At 38.6% G+C, this 27944-nt stretch overlaps 1 protein-coding gene across 7 annotated transcripts in view; it reads right to left on the bottom strand.

The window, feature by feature from the left end:
• The window catches only part of KIAA1328 (KIAA1328 ortholog), a 406212-nt gene that overhangs the window by 79779 nt on the left and 298489 nt on the right, over nucleotides 1-27944 (bottom strand). For all 7 annotated transcript variants that reach the window (XM_061131341.1, XM_061131342.1, XM_061131345.1 and 4 more), the window contains one exon: nucleotides 13660-13841. In XM_061131341.1, coding sequence (XP_060987324.1) covers nucleotides 13660-13841 — 182 coding nt within the window. The remainder of the gene's footprint in view (nucleotides 1-13659; nucleotides 13842-27944) is intronic.

Genomic DNA, 27944 nt, shown 5'->3' on the forward strand with positions numbered 1-27944 from the left:
GATGGACATCTAGGTTGCTTCCATGTCCTGGTTATTGTAAATAGTGCTTCAGTGAACATTGGGGTACATAGACCTTTTTCAATTAGGCATTTTTTTCTCAGGGCATATGCCCAGTAGTGGGATTGCTGGGTCATATGGTAGCTTTATTCCTAGTTTTTAAAAGGAATTTCCATACTGTTCTCCATATTGGTTGTATCAATTTACATTTCCACCAACAGTACAAGGGGGTTCCCTTTTTGCCACACCCTCTCCAGCATTTATAGTTTGTAGAATTTTGATAATGGTCATTCTGACTGGTGGGAGTTACTACCTCATAGTAATTTTGATTTGCATTTCTCTAATAATGAGTGATGTTGAGCATCTTTTCATGTGTTTGTTGGCCATACGTATGTCTTCTTTGGAGAAATGTCTGTTTAGATTTTCTGCCCATTTTTTGATTGCATTGCTTGTTTTTCTGCTATTGATCTGGCTTGTATATTTTGGAAATTAATCCTTTGTCAGTTGCTTCATCTGTGATTATTTTCTCCCATTCTGAGGGCTGCCTTTTCATCTTGCTTACAGTTTTCTTTGCTGTAAAAAAGCTTTAAAGTTTAATTAGGCCCCATTTGCTTATTTTTTTTTTTTATTTCCATTACTTTGGGAGGTGGGTCAAATAGGATCTTGCTGCAATTTATGTCAAAGAGTGCACTGCCTAAGTTTTCCTAGAAGAGTTTAACAGTTTCTGACCTTACATTTAGGTCTTTAACCCATTTTGAGATTATTTTTGTGTATGGTATTAGGAAGTGTTCTAATTTCACTCTGTTACATGTAGCTGTCCAGCTTCTCAGCACTTATTGAAGAGGCTGTCTTTTCTGCATTGTATATTTGTCTTTGTCTAAGATAAGGCGCCCACAGGTGTGTCGGTTTATCTCTGGGATTTCTATCTTGCTCCATTTGACCTATATTTTTGCTTTTGTGCTAGTACCATACTGTCTTGATGACTGTACTTTGTAATACAGTCTGAAATCAGGAAGATTGATTTCTCCAGCTCTGTTTTTCTTTCTCAAGATGGCTTTGGCTATTTGGGGTCTTTTGTGATTCCATACAAATTGTAAACTTTTTGGTTCAAGTTCTGAGAAAAATGCCATTGATAATTTGACAGGGATTGTGCTGAATCTGTAGATTGCTTTGGGTAGCATAGTCATTTTCACAATATTGATTCTTTTAATCCAATAATATCGTATATCTATTTGTGTCATTCTTGATTTCATTGATCAGTGTCTTATAGTTTTTCTGCATACAGGTGTTTTGTCGCCTTAGGTAGTTTTATTCCAAGGTATTTTATTCTTTTTGTTGCAATGGGGAACATGAATGTTTCCTTATTTTCTCTTTCTGATTTTTCATTTTTAGTATATAGGAATGCAAGGGGTTTCTGTATATTAACTTTAATACAGATTTTACTAAATTCATTGATTTGTTGCTATTGTTGTTCAGTCGCTAAGTTGTGTCTGGCTTTTTATGATCCCATGGACTGCAGCATGCCAGAGTCCCCTATCCTTCATTACATCCCAGAGTTTGCTCAGATTCATGTCCACTGAATCAGTGATGCTATCTAACTATCTCATCCTCTGTTGCCCGCATATCCTTTTGCCTTCAATCTTTCCCAGCATCAGGGTCTTTTCCAATGAGTTGGTTCTTTGCAGTAGGTGGGCAAAATATTGGAGCTCTAGCTTCAGCACCTGGAGAAGGCGATGGCACCCCACTCCAGTACTCTTGCCTGGAGAATCCCATGGACAGAGGAGCCTGGTGGGCTGCAGTCCATGCGGTCGCAAAGAGTAGGACATGACTGAGTGACTTCACTTTCACTTTTCACTTTCATGCATTGGAGAAGGAAATGGCAACCCACTCCAGTACTCTTGTCTGGAGAATCCCAGGGACGGGGGAGCCTGGTGGACTGATGTCTATGGGGTCGCACAGGGTCGGATATGACTGAAGTGACTTAGCAGCAGCTTCAGCACCAGTCCTTCAAATGGATATTCAGGGTTGATTTCCTTTAGGATTGACTGGTTTGATCTCCTTGCAGTACAAGGGATTCTCAACAGTCTTCTGCAGCACCACACTGCAAAAGCATCAATTCTTTGGTACCCAACCTTCTTTATGGTCCAACTCTCATATCTGTACATGACTACTGGAAAAAGCATAGCTTTGGCTATTTGGACTTTTGTTGGAAAAGTGATGTCTTTGCTTTTTAGTAGGCTGTCCAGGTTTCTCAAAGCTTTCTTTCCAAGGAGCAAATGTCTTTTAACTTCCTGGCTGTAATCACCATCTGTAGTGATTTTGGAGCCCAAGAAAAAATAATCTGTCACTGCTTTCACTTTTTCCTCTTCAATTTGCCATGAAGTGATGGGACCAGAGGCCATGACTGTAGTGTTTTAAATGTTGAGTTTTAAGCCAGCTTTTTCACTCTCCTTTTCCACCTTCATCAAGAGGCTCTTTGGTTCCTCTTCACTTTCTGCTTTAGAGTGTTATCATTTGTATATCTGAGGTTGCTGATATTTCTCCTGGCAATCTTGATTCCAGCTGAGCTTTATCTAGTCTGGCATTTTGTATGCTGTACTCTGCATATAAGCTGTATAAACAGGGTGACAATAAACAGCCTTGTTGTACTCCTTTCCCAATTTTGAACCAGTCTGTTGTTCCATGTCCAGTTCTAACTGTTGCTTCTTGACCTGCATACAGGTTTCTCAAGAGAGTTTAAGTGGTCTGGTATTCCCATATCTTTAAGAATTTTTCACAGTTTGTTGTGATCCACACAGTCAAAGGCTTTAGCATAGTCAAAAAGCAGTAGTTGTTTTTATAGAATTCCCTTGCTTTTTCTATTATCCAATGGATATTGGCAATTTGATCTCTTGCAACTGTTCAGTGTACAAGTCTTGCAATCTTGGTTAAATTTATTGCTACATATTATATTGTTTTGATGCTGTTATAAATGGAATTGTTTTCCTACTCCTTTTCAGTAGTTCATTACTAGCATATACAAATACAACAGATTTTTGTGCTAAATTCTATTCTGAAACTTTGTTAAATTCATTTATTAGCTCTAACAGCTTTGGTGCAATTAGTCCTAGTAGTTTTTTTTTTTTTTTTTTTTTGCACTCTATAGGATATTTTCTATATAAAATCATGTCATCTGCTAATACAGTTTAAATTCTTCCTTTCCAATTTGAGTAGGTTTTGTTTCTTTTTCTTGCCAAATTTTTGTCGATGTCTTCTTAAAAAATAGAAAACTTTCAGTAAAATGTTGAATAGAAGTGGCAAAAGTGGCAATACTTGGCTTGTTCTTGATCCTGGAGGGAAGTCTTTCACAACTGAATACAACATTAGCTGTGGGCTTTTCATAGATGTCCCTTATTATGTTGAAAAAGTTTCCTTCTACTCCTATTTTATTATTGTTTTTATCATGGAGTGTCAGATTTTGTCAAATGATTTTTCTGTGTTAATATGATTATATTTTTTATTTTTATTAATATGGCATTTTTATTATGAAATACCTTTTAATATGATAAACCACCTGTATGATGAATTCCTGGGCTAAATCTTATTTGATCACGATATGTAATTCTTTTAATATGCTGCTGCATTCAGTTTGCTTTTATCTTGTTGAAGATATTTTCATCTATATTCACAATGGATTTTGGTCTATAGTTTTCTTGTGATGTCTTTGACTTTGCTTTCAGAATAATGCTGATAAAATGATTCACTCATTTTAATGAGTGAATAAGTATTCCTTCCTCTGCTATATATTTGGGAAGAGTCTGAAAAAGATTTGTGTTAATTCGTCTTTACTATTTGGTAGAATTCACCAGTGAAGCCATCCAATTTTGAGCTTGCTTTTGTTGGGAGCTTTTTGATTACCGGTTTAATCTATTTGCTAACAGGTTTATTCAGATGCTTTATTTTTCTTAAGTCAGTTTTGGTACTTTGTGTATTTTAGGTCTGTGTCCATTTCACCTAGGTGTGTTGGCTTTTACTTGTCTATTGTTTGTCTCAATTGTTATTTCTTACCCCAGGTGGCAGTGGTGTTTTCATTTGGCTTTCAATGTTTTCAGGGAATGTCCTACATACAGCTGATTCTCTGTCTTGAAAAAGTTTACATGTAGGAAAAACAAAGGTGGTCTCCATGTATCAGCCCTTTGGGAAATCCACAGACAGGTTGAAACAGATAAACATAACTCCTTGAGAATAAGGTCTGCTTCCTCTGGGACCAGGTGCTCACACCTAGAATTCGGCTGTCATCTGTAAGACTGCCGCTACGCTGTAGAAGGGAGCGGGGTGAGGATAAATTGAAACTTTGTTAAGTTCTCCTACCATGGTTCAGGGGCCTTTTTCCCAGCTAAGCATTTGCTTGGTTTCCATAAGTCATTCACCATCTTTCAGAGCTCTGGTAATGTGGGTTCTGACAGTATGTGCCAGGCTTTCCAGTGTTTCTGGGGAAGGACAAGCTCCTGGAAGTCCCTATGCTGCCATCTTGCTGACATGCTCCTGACTCATTCATGATGCTAGCGTAACTCTAATACCAAAACCTGACAAGGTCATTACCAAAAGAAACAAAACAAAAAAAAAAGGATGTTATGCACCAGTATTTCCCAATCAGTGTAATTCATCAAGTTAACAGAATAAGGAAGAAAACACATGATCATCTCAATAGGTGCAGGAAAAAAAAAGACTTGATGAAATTCAACACTCATTACCAGAAAGGCCCTCAGCAAATGAGGAGGAAACTTTCTTAACCTGATAAAGGGCATTTACAGAAAGCCTACATTTAGATCATACTTAATGGTGAAAGACAGTCTGCCTTCCCTGTGACGCTGGGAACAAGGCATGAAGTCCACCTTTACCATTTTATTCTACATGGTTAATAGAATCCTAGAGAGTACAGTGAAATAAGTAAAGCGTATAAAAAGATTGGAAAGAGAGTAATTAATGGACTGAATTGTGCTTCCGGCCCCACCCCACCCCACCGCCCCAGGCAATTCAAATGCAGAAGTCCTAACCCCCAGCACAGCTCAGAAAGCGACTATGTTTCAAGACAGGGCCTTTAAAGAGCTATGCGCTGTGTGCTTAGTCTCTCAGTTGTGTCTGACTCCTGTGACCCCATGGACTGTAGCCCGCCAGGCTCCTCTGTCCCTGGGAATTCTCCGGGCAAGAATACTAGAGTGGGTTGCCATGCCCTCCTCCAGGAGATCTTCCCACCCCAGGAATCGAACTCAGGTCTCCCACATTGCGGATGGATTCTTTAGCATCTAAGCCACCAGGGAAGCCCTTTTAAAGAGGTAGTGAAGGTCAAATGAAGTTATATGGGTGGCCCATAATCCAGTAAGACTCTGTCCTTATAAGAAAAGGGAGACACACCAAGGATGCACATTCACAGCAAACAGGGCATGTGAGGACGCACTGAGAAGGCAGCCACCTGCAAACCAAGGAGAGAGGCCTCACGGGGATGACTGGAAAGGAACACAGGGAAACCCTCATGAATAATGGAAATGCGCTATTTCTTAACCATGTGGGTATATATAAGTGTCAAGGTTTATCAAATTGCACTCTTCAGTCCTATGCAATTTTATTGCATAAAAATTAAATCTCAGTTAGAATAAAAGAAACTGAAGAAAACCCATAGTATTCTTGGCTCTCAAGCAGTGCTTTTTAAGACCCCTACTTCACTGACATCTCTGATATTACCAATCAATCAACATAAGGGCTTTGAAGGGACCAGCACGTACACTTCTTAAACCACTAAATCATTGTAGGCACTGAGGTCAAAGATTTCATTGATTAGATCCTTGTTGTGGAAAAATAAGGCAAAGACACATATATATATACAGCTGACCTTTGAAAAACGTGGGTGTTAATCCAAGTATAACTTAGAGGTGGCCCTCTGTATAGACAGTTCTTCCACACTTAGAGATTCAATCAACCAAATACTGTGTAGAATTGCAGTATTTACTACTGAAAGGATTCCACACGTAAGGGGATTCTGGCAGCTCAGCCCTGAGTAGTTTAAGGGTCAACTGTAATATATTAATTCATTAAACAAATACATTATGAGCACCTACCATGTGTTAGGTGGCAAGAATACACAGAAGGACTATACAAAAAAGATCTTCATGACCCAGATAATCAGGATGGTGTGATCACTCACCTAGAGCCAAACATCCTGGAATGTGAAGTCAGGTGGGCCTTAGAAAGCATCACTATGAACAAAGCTAGTGGGGGTGATGGAATTCCAGTTGAGCTATTTCAAATCCTGAAAGATGACGCTGTGAAAGTGCTGCACCCAATATGCCAGCAAATTTGGAAAACTCAGCAGTGGCCACAGCACTGGAAAAGGTCAGTTTTCATTCCAATCCCAAAGAAAGGCAATGCCAAAGAATACTCATGCTACCGCACAAGTGCACTCATCTCATACGCTAGTAAAGTAATGCTCAAAATTCTCCAAGCCAGGCTTCAGCAATATGTGAACCATGAACTTCCATATGTTCAAGCTGGTTTTAGAAAAGGCAGAGGAACCAGACATCAAATTGCCAACATCTGCTGGATCATCGAAAAAGCAAGAGAGTTCCAGAAAAACATCTATTTCTGCTTTATTGACTATGCCAAAGCCTTTGACTGTGTGGATCACAATAAACTGTGGAAAATTCTGAAAGAGATGGGAATACCAGAGCACCTGACTCACCTCTTGAGAAACCTCTATGCAGGTCAGGAAGCAACAGTTAGAACTGGACATGGAACAACAGACTGGCTCCAAATAGGAAAAGGAGTATGCCAAGGCTGTATATTGTCACCCTGCTTATTTTACGTATATGCAGAGTACATAATGAAAAACCCTGGGCTGGAAGAAGCACAAGCTGGAATCAAGATTGCCGGGAGAAATATCAATAACCTCAGATATGCAGATGACACCACCCTTATGGCAGAAAGTGAAGAGGAACTAAAAAGCCTCTTGATGAAAGTGAAAGAGGAGAGTGAAAATATTGGCTTAAAGCTCAACATTCAGAAAACTAAGATCATGGCATCTGGTCCCATCACTTCATGGGAAATAGATGGGGAAACAGTGGAAGCAGTGTCAGACTTTATTTTTCTGGGCTCCAAAATCACTGCAGGTGTTGATTGCCGCCATGAAATTAAAAGACGCTTGCTCCTTGGAAGGAAAGTTATGACCAACCTAGATAGCATATTATAAAGCAGAGAGATTACTTTGCCAACAAAGGTCCGTCCAGTCAAGGCTATGGTTTCTCCAATGGTCATGTATGGATGTGAGAGCTGGACTGTGAAGAAAGCTGAGAGCCGAAAAATTGATGCTTTTGAACTGTGGTGTTGGAGAAGACTCTTGAGAGTCCCTCGGACTGCAAGGAGATCCAACCAGTCCATCCTAAAGGAGATCAGTCCTGGGTGTTCATTGAAAGGACTGATGCTGAAGCTGAAACTCCAATCATTTGGCCACCTCATGTGAAGAATTGACTCATTGGAAAAGACCCTGATGCTGGGAGGGATTGGGGGCAGGAGGAGAAGGGGACGATGGAGGATGAGATGGCTGGATGGCATCACCGAATCGATGGACATGAGTTTGAGTAAACTCCGGGAGTTGGTGATGGGCAGGATGGCCGGGCGTGCTGCGATTCATGGAATTGCAAAGAATCGGACACGACTGAGTGAACTGAACTGAACTGAACTGACCATGTGTTAAGCAACATTCAAGGAGATGTGGAAACAATGGTGAACATAAGAAGTGCTTATATTCTCTTGGGAGAAGACACAAAACATACATAATAAGTAAGTAAATTATGTGGTATTTTGAGATACTTCTATCACAGAGGATAGGAAATGTGGAGCCTCTGGCTTAATGGACTATTCAATACATAGCAACTTCAGCTCTGAATGTTGGTCTCTTGTGATTGAATTTCTTTTCTGAGTGGGCTAGGCAGGATGATTTAATCTACGTGGTTAGGTTTATTCATAGCTCTGCAGTCTGCTTGTCTTCTGTGTTCTGATGATGAAAGTATCAAGTTTTAACAAATCTGTTTTCTCAGACTACTGGGAACCAGGAGTAAGGTATTGTGGCATCCTTTCTAATGATTAGACATATAATAATAATGCTAATAATAAAAGAAACATAAATAAGTGCTCCTTAGGGGCAAGATGGAAATTGTTTCTGTACTTTAGATACTCCCACTTGCTTATTTTTAAATCAGGACCTCCATATTAATCCAACATGGGCTGCAAAGAACACTTAGATCATTGCAAGCATGGGCTTACTTAGAGGGAGAACTAGGAACTTAAGAGATTATTCCTCATTTGGGATTATTCCTTCACTTCCAGTAAAAGAAAAATGCATTTGGGAGTCTCTCAGGGAGTCTCAACCAGTGATAGCTGCTATATATTATATAAACTAAAAAACTGAGAGACAAAATGCAGGGCATGGACAATATCAATCAGGTAAAGCCAACTTACTCTAGATGCAGTTCACTTCAGTCGCTCAGTCTTGTCCAACTCTTTGCGACCCCATGGACTGTAGCACACCAGGCCATCCTGTCCATCATCAGCTCTCAGAGCTGCTCAAATTCATGTCCATTGAGTCAGTGATGCCATTCAACCGTCTCATCCTCTGTTGTCCCCTTCTCCTCCTGCCTTCAATCTTTTCCAGTGTCAGGGTCTTTTCCAAGGAGTCATTTCTTTGCATCAGGTGGCCAAAGTATTGGAGTTTCAGCCTCAGCATCAGTCCTTCCAATGAACATTCAGGACTGATTTCCTTTAGGATTGACTGGTTGGATCCCCTTGCAGTCCAAGGGACTCTCAAGAGTCTTTTCCAACACCACAGTTCAAAAGCATCAATTCTTCAGTGCTCAGCTTTCATTATAGTCCAACTCTCACATCCACACATGACTACAGGAAAAACCATAGCTTTGACTAGATGGACCTTTGTTGGCAAAGTAATGTATCTGCTTTTAAATATGTTGTCCAGGTTTGTCACATCTTTTCTTCCAAGGAGCAAGCATCTTTTAATTTCATGGCTGCAGTCACCATCTGCAGGGATTTTCGAGCCCCCCCCACCCCCCCAAAATAAAATCTGTCACTGTTTCCACTGTTTCCCCATCTATTTGCCATGAAGTAAGTGAGGGGACTGGACGGCATGATCTTAGTTTTTTTAATGTTGAGTTTTAAGCCAACTTTTTCACTCTCCTCTTTCACCTTCATCAAGAGGCTCTTTAGTTCTTCTTTACTTTCTGCCATAAGGGTGGTGTCATCCGCATATCTGAGGATATTGATATTCCTCCTGGCAATCTTGATTCCAGCTTGTGCTTCATCCAGCCCAGCATTTCGCATGATGTACTCTGCATACACATTAAATAAGCAGGGTGACAAAATACCGCCTTGACGTACTCCTTTCCCAATTCTGAACCAGTCCATTGTTCCACATCTGGTTCTAACTGTTGCTTCTTGACCTGATTTCTCAGGAGGCAGGTAAGGTGTTCTGGTATTCCCATCTCTTGAAGAATTTTCCACAGTTTGTTGTGATCTATGCAGTCATAGGCTTTGGCATAATCAATAAAGCAGAAGTAGATGTTTTTCTGTTATTCTGATTTTTCAAACTGCCAGAACTGAGTTTGAGTGTCTCCTGCAGAGGTACGGGTCAGCAGGGTCCCGTACCTGCAGGGGCAGGGGCTCTGGGTGCAGCTACCTGGGTCACACAGCCTGTGGCATAAGCCCTCTTGGAGGAGGTCGCCATTAACCCCACCATAGAGCCACAGAGCAGACAACCCACAAACTGCAGAACAATTATACCAAAGAAATTCTTGCACTGTTAAGGAAGTTCTAGGACCCACAACAGATTTCCCAACTTGGGTATCTGGCAAAGGGACTGAGAACCCCCACGGAATTTGACTTTGGAGGCCAGTGGGATTTGATTACAGAACTTACACAGGACTGGGGAAACAGACTCTTGGCAGGCACAAACAAAAACCTTGTGTGTACCAGGACCCAGGAGAAAGGAGCAGTGACCCCACAAGAGACTGACCCAGACGAGCCTGTGTGTGTCCAGGAGTCTCTGGGGGAGGCATGGGTCGGCAGTGGCCCACGGGCAGGGTCAGGGGCACTGAGTGAGGCAGTGGGTGCACGGGACCTTTTGAAGGAGGTCGCCATTATCTTCATGACCTCCACCATAGTTTGGTCTCAGGTCAAACAGGGAGGGAACACAACCCTGCCCATCAACAGAAAATTCGATTAAAGATTTAGAACAAGACCCATTAGAACAAGATCCAGTTTCCTCCAGTCAGTCTCTCCCAACAGGAAGCTTCCATAAGCCTCTTATCCATATCAGTTAGAGGACATACAGAATGAAAACCACAGTCACTCTAGGTTCGGCCTTTCTCAAACCCTGTCAGGGTGTCAAGGGGAGTGAGAAATTGATTACAGAGAAACAAACAGGAGCTAGCTCTAAATGCAGTACTGGGCTTTGGAGTGGCTTTCCAGCCTGACTCCAGAATGAGAATCAGTGATTGTTCAGGAAGGAGAGGGTCTAGGCAAGCTAGGAGAGAATAAAAAGACTGCTGAGTAGGGAGGAAAAAAGAAGAATGAAGAGTGTTTTTAAATTTATACTTTTGGCTTAAAAGTTCTTTTTTTGTAAATTATGATTTTTTTTATTGGAAGATAATTATTTTATGATATTGTGCTGGCCTCTGCCACCTTAAAAGTTCTTGATTCAAGTCTGGATTTTCCTTAGTAAGTCTCCTTGTTCCACAGAGCTCAACAAAGGCAACTAAGAACATTCCAAGCATTGATGATTAAAACACAATTTACATCTCAAGCATAATTCTGACAGTACTGTACTGTACTGATATTTTCACAATCACAAGGTTATTTCTTGAGATAAGAATCAGGCCTTTATTTATTTTTTTTAATGTGTTTGGTATTAATAAAGTTGACAGAATGGTGAGGCGGATAGGAGAGGTAAGGGAGTAAGAGACTGATAATAAAGATTAATGGTCCTGCAGTAAATGTCCTATGTAGTACTTAATGATTAAAGGACAGCAAAAGTAACAAAGGATATGAAACAGAAGAATAATATGTTTAAAAATTCAGACATGCTAAAGGGGGGAAAGCAATTAAGGAGATGCTAAACCAAGCAGTGTAACTTAGGCAATTAGTGTTAGGTCATTGGCCTTATGCTAAACAGGGTGTCTGATCCTGCTACCGCACACCTTGGGAAAGTCTGTCTCTCACTGCAAATGCCAGTGCAGCAACCTTGCCCTGTACTGTGATCTGTGTGTACCACCAGCCCTGCAACGGGCAGAACAGCTTGAGGGGGCAACTTCAGCTCCTTAGTGATCAGCGATACCATCATTTTACTTTTCTCTCCATATTAAAATAAAAGAAGGGAAAAATACAAGACAGCATTTCTTGCGAGTAGAAGAAAAAGTTAATAATTGCTGTGAATACCTTGAAGCAGAACTCTTTTAAAAAGATGAAAAATGTTCTATTTTTCTCACTATAATGCAATAATCCTCCCCCACGACCCCTCAAAAAAAGGGGAAGGAAAAAAAAAGAGTAATGAAAAAAATAAAACCATGAGTGAAAACTGTGCCTGGAAACTGCAGAATTGTAACAGCTTTCTCTTGGTTAAATTGATTGGTCTAGTAACATTATAAAATGACTATTAGGATTCATTGTGCACAACAGAAAGTGCTGAAATGTCAGCAGACTACACAGCAAAAAGTAATGGGTTCTGAATCCCTGTTAGTCAAAAATGATTTTGTTTCAAATTAGAAATTGATTTTTTCTTTTGGGAGGGGGGACAGAAGCCCTTTGTAGACTTCCGGCTTCTGTAGCTGGGCCTGGGAGAGATGAACCTCCACAGCGGGCCTGGCCTGATGACACCTCTCTCAAAGTGCCTTTTCAATTGCAGCTTTCTAATGTTGCTGTGGTCTCAGCTAATAACACAAGTTATTTGTCCCTTTGCTATTACACTACATTTTTCTCATATTGCTATTTTATTTTAGTGCTGACACACAACACAAGTTTGTTGTCAGTTTAACAGAAGACTGTGTTGAGCCTTGTGGTGTAACCACCACAGCAATTTTGACTGGTTCTCCACTCTCCAAAGTGCAGTGACTAAGAACAGAAGAAGCCAAAAGTAAGAATGCCCCATCTCTGAAGGATGACTAATAGACAAAGTAGACAAGATTCCATCTCAGATACAAAGTCTCCTCAGTTTCATTTCTGTTTCTGGTAGCAAAGTCTAAAAAGACAAGAGTTGTTCCAAGTTGTCCTAAAACAATAGAGGTCTGCAGAACTTTTGTCCTATGCCAAACGAAATGTATCTTTGCTCTTGTTTCAAACTGTGGATAGTCTCTATTGTGAAACTAGGACTAATTACCTTCTTTTAATGATCTGGGAGAGGACTAAATGGTTTTTAGATTAATCATAATTAAAACAAAAAACATGACAAAGCTGGCAGTTGATGAGCAAAGGGAGAGAGTAGTATACCTAGAAGATCTCAGAAAAATGAAAGTATTAGTTGCTCAGTGGTGCCTGACTCTTTGCAATCCCATGGACTGTAGTTCTTCTGTCCATGGAATTCTCTAGACTAGAGGACTAGAGTGGGTTGCCATTTCCTTTTCCAGGGGATCTTCCCAACCTAGGGATTGAACCTGGGTCTCCTGAATTGCAAGTAGATTCTTTACCATCTGAGCCACCAGGGAAGCCCCAGGAAGATCTCATAAAGCACTGTCCAATTCTCAAATAAATAAATGTGAGAGTGACTAGAGAGATTATGAAAAGTCGGTTGGTTAACATTAGCAGTGGACACTGCTAGCTAGCCCAGGAAAAAGAGGTAAACAAAGAGGAAATCGAGGTTAATGATTGTGAACAGGAAAGAAAGATGTCTGGGAAAGAGGAGTGAACAGAAGTGGGCTCTGAGACCTTTTGGGGCCCTTTGCTTTCTGCACATCTTCTGACCAATGAAGCTCAGACTTGTTCCATTCTGTCCCAGAGTCTTTCCTTTAATGATTCCAGGAGAGATTAAACCAAAAGTCACTTCAGAAACAACTGGGATATGAAATTAAATTTAACTGCTTCACTTAATATTCCATATAGTTATTTATAACTGATTTCTCTTAAAATATCTACCACATATAAAATAGAAAGAATTACTGGTACTTCAAAGACTACTAGGCAATACAGGTTTAAGATTTACGAGGTTCTGTTTTAGCCACAATGACCTCTCTTTCACCCTCCTCATATTTCTAATTAATTGAGGATTAATTGCAGTTGTAGAGTTTACTTTCCCAGCAAAGATTTATGTTCAATTTCTGGTCCTCTTTGTTTGTTTTAAGTATTATTTTGTGTCTATGACCATATTTACTGCTGAATAATTCTTACAGTTAGCTGCTTGCAAAAAGAGGGACACATTAGATAGTTTCTCATGAGTGTTCTAAGAGGAACTGTTGATGCAATTCACTGATCCAGGACACGTGCTACCTGTGGCCTTGCAGGTGCATGCTGGTTTGTAACATGTTTAACTCTTGCTCCAGGGTTACAGGAAACCATCTGGAGTTGATGGCTAGCGGCCACTAGCAACCTGACCCCCAAAGCTCCCCATTTTGCTACTGCAGATGCTGAGCTCACCTCTTTGGGGTCGACATGCATCTTTCTTCTGACTGGTCCACAGGGCATCATCTTCCATCTGCGATTGAAACCCAACTGTCTTCTTATCCCTTCTATTTCCTCCACTGTTAGTGGAGTCTTGGCACTTTTTGCTGGACGATGATGTTCCAAGTGTCCAGTCATCACACTCTGACTTCAATAGACTGAAAAGAATAAACGTGAATGAGTTATAGAGAGCACAGAAGGGGGAATGGACCGCAAAAAAGCATATAAATTCAGCATGAGTTGAAATGCAATTCATGGCACTAGAAACTTTTTCTTATTTTTTATTGATGTATAATTTAAAAATTTTACTGAAGACCTGTTCTATGTCCTGCCAAAACAATTCTGTAGATGTAGTTTTTATCCTCAAAAGTTTATATTTGGAGTTGGGGAAATAAGCGTCAGACTCATGAAACTGCTAATAAAGCCATAGACTATGACTAAGAACCAGAATATCTGTAGAAATAAAAAGTGTGCTAAAACAAGACTTGCATAACTAAAATGTTTCTGAGTACTAAAAATGAACATAGGGATTAAAATATCACCAGTTTGCTTCAAAATGTATTTGTGTTTCTTGTTTTCAATTGTTATGGTATATATTATGTACTCACAGTATATGAGTAATAGTACTATAGTGCATGTGGGAGAATTGGTCTCTGTCCTCATATAATTTCATTATAAAGTCAACAAGGCAAATATGGAGTAAAAGAAATTTTAATGAAAATAAACACACATGCATATGTTTTTCTCTCTAGTAAAATATGTTCCCACCATTAGCACAATTCCTTTTGGAACATTTCATTTTTTAGAGAGAAATGTTATAATGATGTGCATCTCTTACTATTTTACCAGTCTATTCCTTCTAATTGAAGCTCACCACAATCTCATGATACTTTCGTTTTGTCTTCCCTATGACCATAAACAATGTGAAAATTAAAATGAAGAAAAAGAATTTATTTAAAGAATAATATTCTAAAAACTAGAATATTTAAACTTCCCAGAAGGAGAGGCAATCTTTAGACTAGAACAAGTTGATGGAGTATTACTAGATCCATTATGAATCCCAAGAGGCACTTGACCAGGATTCAAATCACATAAACCTGTCAGAGTCACTGAGCTTGTTTTGTGTGGATCAGAAATTTTAGTAATGTTTGCTCACATCATAATTTATTAATAAAAGTCAATACATTATATAGCTTTATGTTCAGAGTGGTATAAAGAAACTTAAACTGTTAGCAGTATGGTTTTATATGGGCATAAAGCAGTGTATTAAATTTATGAGCTTAAATTTTTTTTTTACCAGAACCCAAGGGTCACTTTTCCTTATTGACCTGCCAATGGACGTGTATCTTAGCTCATAAAACTACTTTTCATGTGGCAGGAAGATAGGGAGAATAAAACTACATCATTGTGAATGTAAGATAAATTTACCTCAAGCCAGAAGTCCTAAATCCTGGCAAATTCAACAACTACATCTCTACTTGTTCTTACAGAAAAGTTAACATCACCAAGACTACTGGATTCCCCCAAGACATACATTCTCAGGCCACTCATGCTCCCGATACTAGTCAGTGTTGATCATTCCCAATACTGAATCCTCCCTTCCATTTTACACAGAGGTTTGTCTGTACCTTCATTCCAAATCCCATCTTAGGAACCTGGATTCTAATTTCTCTGAAATAAAGATGACTATACAAAAATTTTCTTCTTTCATTTGCATTTACTTCCAAATTTACCCATCTACTATTCCTCTAGTAACATCTCTGAAGAGGGGGCTTCCCTGGTGGTTCAGTGGTAAAGAATTTGCCTGTCAATGTAGGAGACACAGGTTTGATCCTTGATCCAGGAAGATTCCACATGCCGTGGAGCAACTAAGCCCGAGCACCACAACTCCTGAGCCTACGCTCTGCAGTGAGAAACCCGTGAGCCACAACTAGAGAGCAGTGCCTGCTTGTCGCAACTGGAGAAAAGCCTGTGCAGCAATGAAGACCCAGCACAGCCAAAAATAAAATTATAAAAAAAACCTCAAAAAAAAATCATACCTTTCACTCATACTCTTGGTACCATTTGACCCATGCCCTCTGTGACTACGCCCTGCCAATCATCTCCTTTTCTTATTACTTACAAACTTCTCTGTGCTTTCCCAGGATTACAAATAAGACCGGATGTTTCATTAAAAATAAAAAACCTAAATCCAAAAACTGTTCCCTTAAGTGGGAAGGTTATAATAATACTCAGTGTCAGAGGAAGTGTGGGCATGAGGATTTTATTATAGCACTGGGGAAACTGCAAATTGGGATAACCCTTTGGTGAGTGATTTGTCACTACAAGGTAAAAGTGCACCTAACCTCTTACAACTGTACTTTTAAGAAGTTACCCCACAGAATTACATAAACAACAGTGGAATTAGAAAAATTTCTCACACTATATACAAAAACTCCTAGAAGAAAAACAGGCAGAATGATCTTTGACATAAACTGTAGCAATATTTTTTTTGGATCTGTCTCTTAAGGCAAACAAAATAAAAATAAAAATAAGAAAGTGGGACCTAATTAAACTTATCCCTGGAGAAGGACATGGCAACCCACTCCAGTATTCTTGCTTGTCCATGGACAGAGGAGCCTGATGGGCTACAGTCCACGGGGTTGCAAGAGTCAGATGTGACTTAGTGACTAAACAACAACAGCCATTAAACTTAAAACCTTTTGTACAGCAAAAGAAACCACTGAAGAAACAAAAGACAACCCACCAGGTGGGAGAAAGTTGGTGGGAATATAATCACTATTTTACAAATAACTTGGAATTCCCTTGTGGCTCAGCTGGTAAAGAATCCGCCTGCAATGCAGGAGACCTGGGTTCGATCCCTGGGTTGGGAAGATCCCCCGGAAAAGGAAAGGCTACCCATTCCAGTATTCTGGCCTGGAGAATTCCATGGACTGTATAGTCCATGGGGTCACAAAGAGTTGGACACAACTAAGCAACTTTCACTTCACTTCACTTTTAAATGAAACATAATCTATAAAAATTTTGAATCACTATGACACACACCTGAACTAATACAATATTGTAAATCAACTATACCTCAATTAAAAAATAAGTAAAATAAGTGAAAAAAGAGAAAAAAAGAATGAGGTAGTTCTCTACACGACTGTGAACAAACTTCAAGACATAGTATACAGTTAGAAAAAAGCAATTTGCAATAACAGAAGGTATACTGTGATCTCATTTTTGTAAAAAAATATACAAAAATATTTTCTAACTTCTGGATGGATAAATAACAAACCAGAGAAGTAGAAATAGAGTTACCGAGGGAAAGATTTCTATAATCTATATTTTTCTGAATACTTGAATTTCTTACAAAATGCATGTATGTTTGCAATTATAAAACAAAAACTTTCACAGTCTCCTTTGTATTACTATAATCTCTCTCCATCTTTGTCAAGCTTCTAGAAAATAATTTTAATAGATGTGCCTACTAAAGCTATATTTTAGAGAACAAGTCTAGTGGCATTTTCTCTTTGAACCATCTTGCTTGTTACAAGACCACACGACAGCAACTGACTCCTTTCTTAAAACTTATTTCCCTTGGAGTTCATGACATACATCTTGATTGGTTTTCTAGTTCTAGGAGGCTGCTGCTCAGTTCTTTTATTGGGAAAACTTCTACTTCCCTCTCTGAAATGCAGACATTCCTGATGATTCTGTCCTTGTCTTTTTTCTTTTCCCTCTTGGTACTTTCTGAGCGATCCTTGCCACATCATCGTATCTTCCTTCAATTATGACTTATAAATAGATTCATCTCGCCCACAGTGCTCTCCAAAACTGTTGACCTGTTCAAGAATCTGTCAAAAAGCTGTGAAGGGATGTCTTTTCCTACCTCTCCAAAAACCAACTCATGCTGAAGCAATAAATAATCTTTATCTTGAAACTAGTTCCTCTCTGTTTCCATTCTCATTTAATGTATCACCATCCTCCTTGTTATTAAGATGAAAAACCTCAGCTGTTTCAAATTCTGCTTTCCTTATTCCTCTTCAATAAATTGCTAAGTCATTCATTTATATATTCGTTAGATATCTATTGAGGACACAGTCATATATACAACAGGGCTAGGGTTGGCAAATATGGAAAACAAACATTTACTGAGGACTTGCTATGTGCTAGGTGCTGGGTGTACAAACACGAGCAAGACCTGGTTCCTGTTCTCAAAGCGATTTTATTGGTGGAGACAGACATGAAGACATACGCTTTTTTTTTGGCGGGGGTGGGGGGGGGGTGGGGTCAGGCTGTGCGGCACACACAACTTTCCCAATCAGAGATCAAACCCATGCCCCCTGCATTGGAAGTATGGAGTCTTAACTACTGGACTGACAGGGAAATGCAAAACAGATCATTTTTAATATGATATGATACATGCTATGATTCAGGAATATGCATGGTGTTTGTTGTTGTTGTTGCTCAGTCGCCCAGCTGTGTGACCCCATGTGACCCCACGGACTGCAGCATGCTACGCCTCCCTGTCCCTCAGCATCTCCCGGAGTTTGCCCAAGTTCATGTTCACTGCACCAGTGATGTCATCCAGCCATCTCATCCTTTGATGCCCTCTTCGCCTTCTGCCCTCAGTCTTTCCCATCATCAGGGACTTTTCCAACGAGTCATCTGCATCAGATGACCAAAATACTGGGGTTTCAGCTTTACCATCAGTCCTTCCAGTGAATATTCAGGGTTGATCTCCCTGAAGATTGACTGGTTTGATCTCATTGCTGTCCAAGAGACTTTCAGGAGTCTTCTCCACCACCATAGTTCGAAGGCATCAATTCTTTGGCATTCTGCCTTCTTTATGGTCCAGCTTTCACAGCTGTATGTGACCACTGGGAAGACCATAGCCTTGACTATACAGACCTTTGTCAGCAGAGTAATGTCTCTGCTTTTCAACGCACTGTCTAGGTTTGTCATCGCTTTCTTGCCAAGAAGCAACTGTCTTCTGATTTCAAGGCTGCAGTCACCATCTGCAGTGATTTTGGATCCCAATAAGAGGAAATCTGTCACTACTTCCACCTTCTCTCCTTCTATTTGCCATGCAGTAATAGAGCTGGATGCCATGATCTTAGTTTTTTTTTTAATATTTACTCTCAAGCTGGCTCTTTCACTGTCCTCTTTCACCCTCATCAAGAGGTTCTTTAGTTCCTCTTCGCTTTCTGCCATTAGAGTGATATTATCTGCATATCTGAAGTTGCTGATGTTTTTATCCACCTATCTTGATTCCAGCTTGTAACTCATCCAGCTTGGCATTTCTCATGATGTGCTCAGCGTATAGATTAAACAAACAGGGTGACAGCAGACAGCCCTGTCGTACTCCTTTCTTGATCTTGAACAAATCAATTGCTCCATACAAGATTCTAGCTGTCGCTTCTTGAAGAGAAACCTAGAGACAGGTAAGATGGCTTCTCAGGAAACAGGTAAGATGGTCTGGTATTCCCATCACTCTAGGAGCTTTTCACAGCATGGTGTTTATGGGGGCACAAAGGCAGGGCATTTAACTCTATCTGCATAACTGAAGAGAAATTCCTGAAGCATTTAAAGTAAATCTTGGTGGATAAGTAGGGGATAAGGAAGGACTTCCCTGGTACTCAGATAGTAAAGAATCTACCTGCAATGCAGGAGACATAAGAGATGTGGGTTCAATCCCTGGGTCAGGAAGATCCACTGGAGAAGGGAATGGCAACCCACTCCAGTATTCTTGCCTGGAGAATTCCATGAGCAGAGGAGCCTGGCAGGCTATAGTCCATGGGGTCGCAAAGAGTTGACTGAGTGACTAACACACACACACAAGGAAGGATAGGAGGATGGAAAGATATAGTATTAGAAGGAAATGGTATTAGAGAATATACTAAATATCAAAACTTCATAATATATTTTGGGCAACTTAAAAAGTTTGGTACTGTTATAGCATTAAGTTTGCATATAGGGTATGCACAAGTGGAGGGTGACGCAAGACAGATGGGGAGGGTAAGGTCATTAAAGGTTTGGTTTTTCATATCATGGGGCTTGAACTTTATCTTGTCAGCAAGATGGAGTCATTAAAGGGCTCTAAGGAGAAAAATGACATGCTCCAACTTGAATTTATGAAAAATTACCCTGGCACAGTTTAGAGAATGGACTGGATGAGTGGGAAGGTTGCTGAAACAGCTCTGATGAGAGATGATGAGAGTTTGAAATAGAGAAGAAGTAGTAGAAATGGGAAGGAGGCAACTTTTAAAATATATTTAGGATTTAAAATTGGTAGAATTTGATAAATATCTGAATGTGAAAAGTGAGAGACAGGAATGACTTAAGAATGAATGGCAGAATTTGGGTGGATAAGCAGTAGAGAGAAGGTGGTGGGGGGATGGGGATTAAATGTAGTTTGAGGTGTCTATGAAACATCTGGAAAGATAGTTCAAGAGAACAGATGGATCAATATAACCCTGCAGCTTTTTGCTTATTGGCTGACTGACTTTAGGGTTGTGGAGTTGAGAGAGATAGAGTTGAGAAAGTACGTGCTTTACTTTCAATTTCGCTGGTGAAGGAGGAGGTAAATCCATTCCTGTGAGTGAAAGAAATGGGTACTGAGGAGAACAATAGTGATTTAGAGCCAGTATCGAGGGAATTCAAGGTAAAATGACCAAGAACAACAATAACATTGTCCTGCCATGTTGACAGCCTAACAGAATTAGAAATCATAAATTTGCTTTGGGGCTCAGGGGCATAGATGTAAAAGCAGAGAAAGCAGCCTGAGAGCTTGATCCAGGGTTAGGATTCTATGTGGAGGGTACTTCACACTAGAGGTCAAGGGAAATTTGTATACTGATAAAAGAAGAGTTTAGGCCAATCATTTGGTCTAGAGTGTACATGGGGAAAAAAAGAAGACAAAGAGGGGACTGAAAGACTGGCAAAAAAGTGGAGAAGTGAAGGGTTTAGATGTCTCTTTAAGGTAAAACAAAGACAAAACAAAACAACAAGAAAAGCAAACAAAACTTTTGGTATAGTCCATGTGAGAAATGAAAACATGACTAGACTCAGGGGAAAGAGGTGGGGTATAAAGGGAGTGCCAGTCAGTGATTTCTGTGATGGAAACGCAGGAGGGGAGAACAAGCTCTGGACATGGCCATGGATGATATGGCTAAAGAAAACTGGAGTGAACTGTGGATGACAAATCTCCTTAGCTATGGCAACAGAGAGATCAACCACAGGGATACTGGAATCACACAGAATGGGGTTAGGAGATGTGGGTGGGAGGCGACTTTGAGTGGATGTCAAGTTCTTAGTGAGTCGACAATAGAAAACAAAGAAAAGGAAGAATGGGCTGTAAGATCAGATACTCTGAGATTCACATAGAGGAGGAAGTTTGCTGCAGAGTAAATTATAGTTAAAAGTTTGAGATGTTGGTTCAATTAAAAAAAACAAACAAACTGTGAGCTTAAAAAAAAAGTTTGAGGTGTTGGAATGAGGAAGACGGGAAATGCTGGTACTACAGTCTGCGTGGTTTGCCAGATATGACAGAAAAAATGGCCTGGAGAGTAACATTCTCAGAAAAGATGCCAAATTGAGGCATTGATTCACAGCATGATACACAATTCGAATTATCTGAGAAACATTTTAGAAGAGTGATGGGCGGTCCTTCCCACTCTTAGAAATGGAATGAATCTGTCTGGAGTGAGTCACATGGCATGCCTCCCTTTCTCCTCCTTTAAAGCTTCACAGGTAATTCCACTGTCCAGCAAGTACTGAGAATCACTAACTATGGCTAAGAATGGGAGAAATCATTTCTCACGTGTGAAAAGGCTGAGGATGAGAAGAGTTTAATGTCTGTGAGACAGGGGTTCTGTAAGCCACCTTTATAAAATGCTGGGGGGCAGAGGAAGGAAAGGGGTGCTATGGTATGATGAAAATTAGGGAAGGGAAGGTAGATTTTTAAGAAAATGAAAGCACAAGAGAGAAAATCAATACAAATTACTCAAATTTTGGCATGAGTCATTTAACAAAACTTGATTTAGAAGCTAGAATAGGGAAAGATACCTATGAAATCTTTTCTTCCTTTCTCCAGTGGCCAGTTTAGGTACAGTTTAGTCATTCTATCTCTAAATAATTGCTATATTGTCCAATTTCTGGTTCAGTTATGGAATAAGCCATTTCTTCAAGGAGATCTGATATTAATATCTTTTAATTTTTTTTAAAGCTGATAGAATTGAATTATCACTGTTCCTCAGTTCTCATAGGGTAAGAGACTATATGCATGTATGAATGTACATATGCATTAATTTATGTATCTAGGTAAACATATTGAAAATCATGAGTTTACACTAGTATCTCCAATTCAAACCCCAAACCAACAGGGTTCATTTCAGGTTTTTAACCTTTCCATATATGTAACTCCATTCTGTAACAGAGAAGAAACTTGGCTACCATTTCCTTAATATAATCATTTACTTAATTAGTCCTCTTGTATGAAAATATCCCATCACCACTGTCATAATCCCTAGCCATCCCTCCTGTGCCAATCACCACGACACTGCTCTGGGTATTTTCACCAACATACTTCTGTACAGGCACTCTCTACACTAAGTTCTGACTGGGCTACCTCTGCTGTGAGAAAGTCTTCTTCCTTGGAAGAAAAGCTATGGCAAACCTAGACAGCACATTAAAAAGCAGAGACATCACTTTGCCTACACAGGTCCATACAATCAAGGCTATGGTTTTTTGAGTAGTCATGTATGGATGTGAGAGTTGGACCATAAAGAAGGTTGAGCAGTAAAGAATTCATGCTTTCAAACTGTGGTGTTGTAGAAGACTCTTGAGAGTCCCTCGGACTTCAAGAAGAACAAACCAGTCAATCCTAAAGGAAATTAACCCTGAATATTCATTGGAAGGACTGATGCTGAAGCAGAAACTCCAATACTTTGGCCACCTGATGTGAAAGAGCTGACTCACTGGAAAGGACCCTGATGCTGGGAAAGATTGAGGGTAGGAGGAGAAGGGGGCAACAGAGGTTGAGATGGTTGGATGGCATCACCAGCTCAATGGACATGAGTTTGAGCAAACTCAGGGAGATAGTGAAGGACAGGGAAGCCTGACATGCTGCAGTCCATGGGGTCGCAGAGTTAGACACGACTTGGCGACTGAACAACAACAACGACAGAGATCTTATAAGCAGTATTAAGCTGCCTAACAACCATTACTGAAGTTGCAGAAGGAGAAGAGATAGAAAATGAAATAGAAAAAATATTTGAAATAGTATGTTAAACAAATAATGGAAGGTTGTTTCCCATATATGATGAAAAACATTGACCCACAGATCACAGCCAAACTGTTGAAAACCAAAGACAAAAATGATTGCAAACGACCAGATAAAATTTCAATTACACACAAAACAATGATTTTGACAGCTAACGTTTCATAACAACAATGAAAGCCAGAAGATAGTAGACAATATCTTCACAGTGCTAAAAACAAAAAATCAAGAAAACCTAAAATTTCTTAGAATTCTGTATCTCATGAAAATATTCTTCAAAAAAAGGAAGGAGAAATAACATTTTCAGATAAACAAAAACAGGGAAAATGTGTTGTTAGCAGACATACACTACAAGAAACAGTATGTTTTTGAGGTTGAAAGAATTAGTTAGAAACCTGGATCTAAGAAATGAAGAGCATCAGAGATAGTACATATGTGAATAAATATAAAGCTCTGTATTTTCTTATTCTTCCCTTAATGTCATTAAAAGATATTTGTGTGTGTGCTAACTCTTTTCAGTTATGTCCAACTCTCTGCGACCCCATGGACTGTAGCCTGCAAAGTTCCTCTATCCATGGCATTCTCCAGGCAAGAATACTGGAGAAGGTTGCCATTTCCTTCTCTAGGGGACCTTCCCGACCCAGGGATCAAATCTGCGTCTCTTGTATCTCATGCATTGGCAGGTGGGTTCTTTATCACGAGCACCACTGGGGAAGCCCCATTAAAAGGTAAATGCATGCTTAAAGAAGAGAATTTATAATACACTGAGCTGTAATATATATGACAATAATATCACAAAGAATGGAGAGGTAAATATATAATACAAAAGTTCTTTAGTCTACATAAAATGACACAATGTTAGTATTATATAGACTTTAATATGTTCAGTTCAGCCCAGTCGCTCAGTCGTGTCCGACTCTTTGTGACCCCATGAATCCCAGCACGCCAGGCCTCCCTGTCCATCACCAACTCCTGGAGTTTACTCAAACTCATGCCCATCAAGTCGGTGATGCCATCCAGCCATCTCATCCTCTGTCGCCCCCTTCTCCTCCTGCCCCAATCCCTCCCAGCATCAGGGTCTTTTCCAATGAATCAACTCTTCGCATGAGGTGGCCAAAGTACTGGAGTTTCAGCTTCAGCATCAGTCCTTCCAATGAACACCCAGGACTGATCTCCTTTAAGATGGACTGGTTGGATCTCCCTGCAGTCCAAGGGACTCTCAAGAGTCTTCTCCAACACCATAGTTCAAAAGCATCAATTCTTCATATGTTAGGAAAGCATATTATAATCCCTATAGAAGTCACTAAAGGAAATCAAAGAGCTGTAGCTAATGAAATAATAGAGAAATTGTTTAAAAATGGAAAAAGATTACTATTCTCCCTTTCTCCTCCCCAAAAAAGTAGAAAAGGAAAAACAGAGGAACAGAGAATAGATATTAGCAGGAAGGAAATCCAATAGTATCAATAATTAAAGTGAATTAAACACTCACATCAAATAGAAGGAAGATTGTTAGGCTACGGAAAAATGCAAAACCCAAGCCACATATTGTTTACAAGAGTCATACTTTAAATGTATAAGGGTAAATAGGCTGACACAGAGGATGGAAGGAGGTAAGCCAAGCAAATAGTACACATGGAAGGCTAGAGTGGTGTATGATCTCAAATAAAGTAGATGTTAAGAAAAAGAGTAGAACCAAAGATAAGAGAAATATTTCATCATTAAAATATTTCATCGTGATTAAAGGGACAAATCATCAGATATACATAGCATTCCCAAGTAATATGCATTATCTAAAACAGTTTCAAAATACACATAGAAAACTCATAAGAGGAAGGAAAAGGTAGAGAAATGCACCATTATAGTTAGAGATTTTACCCTCTCCTTGTCAACAACTGACAGAAACAGGGAAAAAATTTAGTAGGCTACAGAAGATCTGAATAACATTACTCATCAGTTTAATTTTCATGTACAGAACATTATAACTCAATAGACTATAAATGTTTAAAGGTACACTTGGAATATGACCAAGACAAATCAGATGCTGAGTCATAAAATAAAATTCAATACATTTCAAAAGGATAAACACCTATAGAATATGGAACTATAATGGAGCTAAATTAAAACCAATATACAAGATATCTAGAAAAGTATGAAGTATTTGGAAGTTTTCTAACATACTCCAAATAACTCATGGGTCAAAAATTCACAACAGAAATTAATATGCATTTTGGAATAAGTGACAACAAAAATACAACCTATTAAGATTTAAGGGATACAGAAAGTAAGTGCTTAAATCCTTTTTCTAGAAAAGAAGAAAAGTTTAAAGTCAGTGACATAATGGGACTTTCCTGGTGATCTGGTGGTTAAGATTTCATGCTCCCAAAGCAGAGGCATGGGTTCGATCCATGGTCAGGGAACTAAGATTCTGCATGTCACAAAGCATGGCCAAAAAAAAGTCAATGATTCCATTTTACACAGCTAGAAAAATAAGAGCAAACTAGATAGAAGGCAAGTAGAAAAAAGGAAACAATGAAGAGTAGAAATCTATGAAATAGACAACAATAAAAACATAAAAGCCAGTCCTTTGAAAGTCATAAAACCGATAAAACTCCTAATCCAAGACAAACTAAGAAAAAGAAAAAAACTTATGAATACCATCAACCAGAGAGGGGATATCACTGCAGATGGTACAGATAGTAAAAGAATATTAAGGCTATCTCATGAACAACTTTATGCCACCATATTCAATAATTAAGATGAAATGAAATGCACGCATCTCTTGAAAGAAACAACTTGTTAAAACTGACTCAAGAAGAAACAGGAAATATATGAATAGTCTCATATCTATTAAAAGAACTGAATTCATAATCAAAACATCCCTACAAAGAAAGCTGATCAGATAACTGGTATCTTTTATCATATTTAAGGAAGAAATATTACTAATTTTATACAAGCTTTCAGTAACTAAAAGAGGAGAGAACTCTTCTCAACTCATTTCATATCACTATGTGATACCAAAAGCTTATTAAGTTATTACAATAAAGTAATATTACAAACTGGTATCCCTTGTGAACATAGACACAAAAATCCTCAACAAAATAATTGCACATCAAATGCAGCAATATATAAAAGGTACTACATAATGGCCAAATGAGTATTTTTCTAAAATAAAATGTTGGCTTAACATTAGAAATCCATGTAAATTGTCACATTAAAAGAATAAAGATTGGCTGATTCATATCAATGTATGACAAAACCCACTGAAAAAATAAATAAATAAATAAAGGAAAAAAAAAAGAATAAAGATGCAAAGCCATATGATTATATCATTAAATGTAAGAAAAGCCTTTGAGAAAATAAAAACTAAGCAAACTAGGGAACTTATTTACCATGAAAATTCAGTTATATGTTACTATTACATACATATTTAGCCATACATTACTAGTCCTACAGTTAACGGATACAACCCTTCTGGAGTGTTACTTGGTAATAGCATCAAGAATTATAAAAATGTTCAAATAAAAAAAATGGAGCTTACTTTAATCTGATAAAGAGCAACTATCAAAAATCTATATTTAACATTATATTAACTGGTGAATAAATGAATGCCTTTTCCTTGAGCACAAAGCAAGGATGTCTTCTTTAATCACTTCTCTTCAAAACTGAATTAAAAGTTCTAGCCAACACAGCAAGTTAAAAATAAGAAACGAAAAGCATGAAGCTTGGAAAGCCTGAAAGCTGTTGTTATGGCCGTTCACCTGACTATGAACCTGAAAATCCTATGAAACCTACGAAACAAACAAAGAAAACAAGCAAGCTCTGCTAGAGTGTGTGCAGTTAGCAAGACTGTAGTATATAAAGTAAATATTAACAATGCAACGCTCTTTCTATATACTACTAATAAATTCAGTGAAAAAGGTGCAAGATTGTTACACTGAAAACTATATAACTGAGGTAAATTTTTAAAAATCTAAATAAACTTAGAGATATACCATGCTTATGGATTAGAAAACAATATTTTTAGGATATCGATTCTCCTAAATTGATCCAATCACAATTTCACTTCCTTAATAGAAATCAATAAACTAAATCTAAAATGTAAAGAAAAAAACCGAAATAGCTAAAAAATAATTAATAATTTTCTTCTTAAAAGAAAATTATTATTAAATAATTAAGAATTTTCTTATTAAAATAACTTTTAATAAGAAAAATAAGTTGGAAGACAATTTATTTCAAGATGTTCTATAATGTTAAAGTAATTCAGACTGTGTGACATGGCCAGAAGACTGGACATGTAGATCAATGAAATAGAAATCCATAAATGTGTGATCACTGGTGTACATATTCAACTGATTTTGAAAAGGCATCAGGCAATTCAATGAAGAAAAAAATAGCCTTTTTTTTCAACAAATGGTGTTAGAATAATGGTATATCTGTATAGAGAAAGAATGAACCTTGAGTCCTACATTACACCACCCACAACTTCTGTAAGAAAACAAAGAAAAATATCTTTTCAACCTTCATTAAGAAAAACGTCTTGCTCTTCAAAAGACTATTAAGGAAATAAATGAACAAGTTACACACTGGGAGAAAATATTCACAAAACACATCTGATTCAAAATATGCAAAGAGTTCTACGTTCAGTGATTATTTACCCAATTAAAAAAAGGATTGAAAGATCTTAATAGATACGTTCCAAAAGAAGATAAACGAACGGCCAACAGCAACATTAAAATATGGTCTTCACATTCTTTGGATTCATTGGAGAGTATATAACTCCACTGCTAACATTAGCAAGCAGGTACTCTTTCTACCCCTTTTGATGCCTATGTCAGAAGCTTTCTCTATCTCCTTTATACTTTAATAAAACTTTATTACACACATACACACAAAAAATATGGTCCTCATCATTAGTAATCAGAGAACTGCATATTAAAACACAATAAGGTACCATTTAACAGCCACCAAAATGGTTGAAATAAAAAAGTCTGACTAT

The sequence above is a fragment of the Dama dama genome, chromosome 27, assembly GCF_033118175.1.
Source record: "Dama dama isolate Ldn47 chromosome 27, ASM3311817v1, whole genome shotgun sequence".
In the NCBI taxonomy this organism is placed as follows: domain Eukaryota; kingdom Metazoa; phylum Chordata; class Mammalia; order Artiodactyla; family Cervidae; genus Dama; species Dama dama.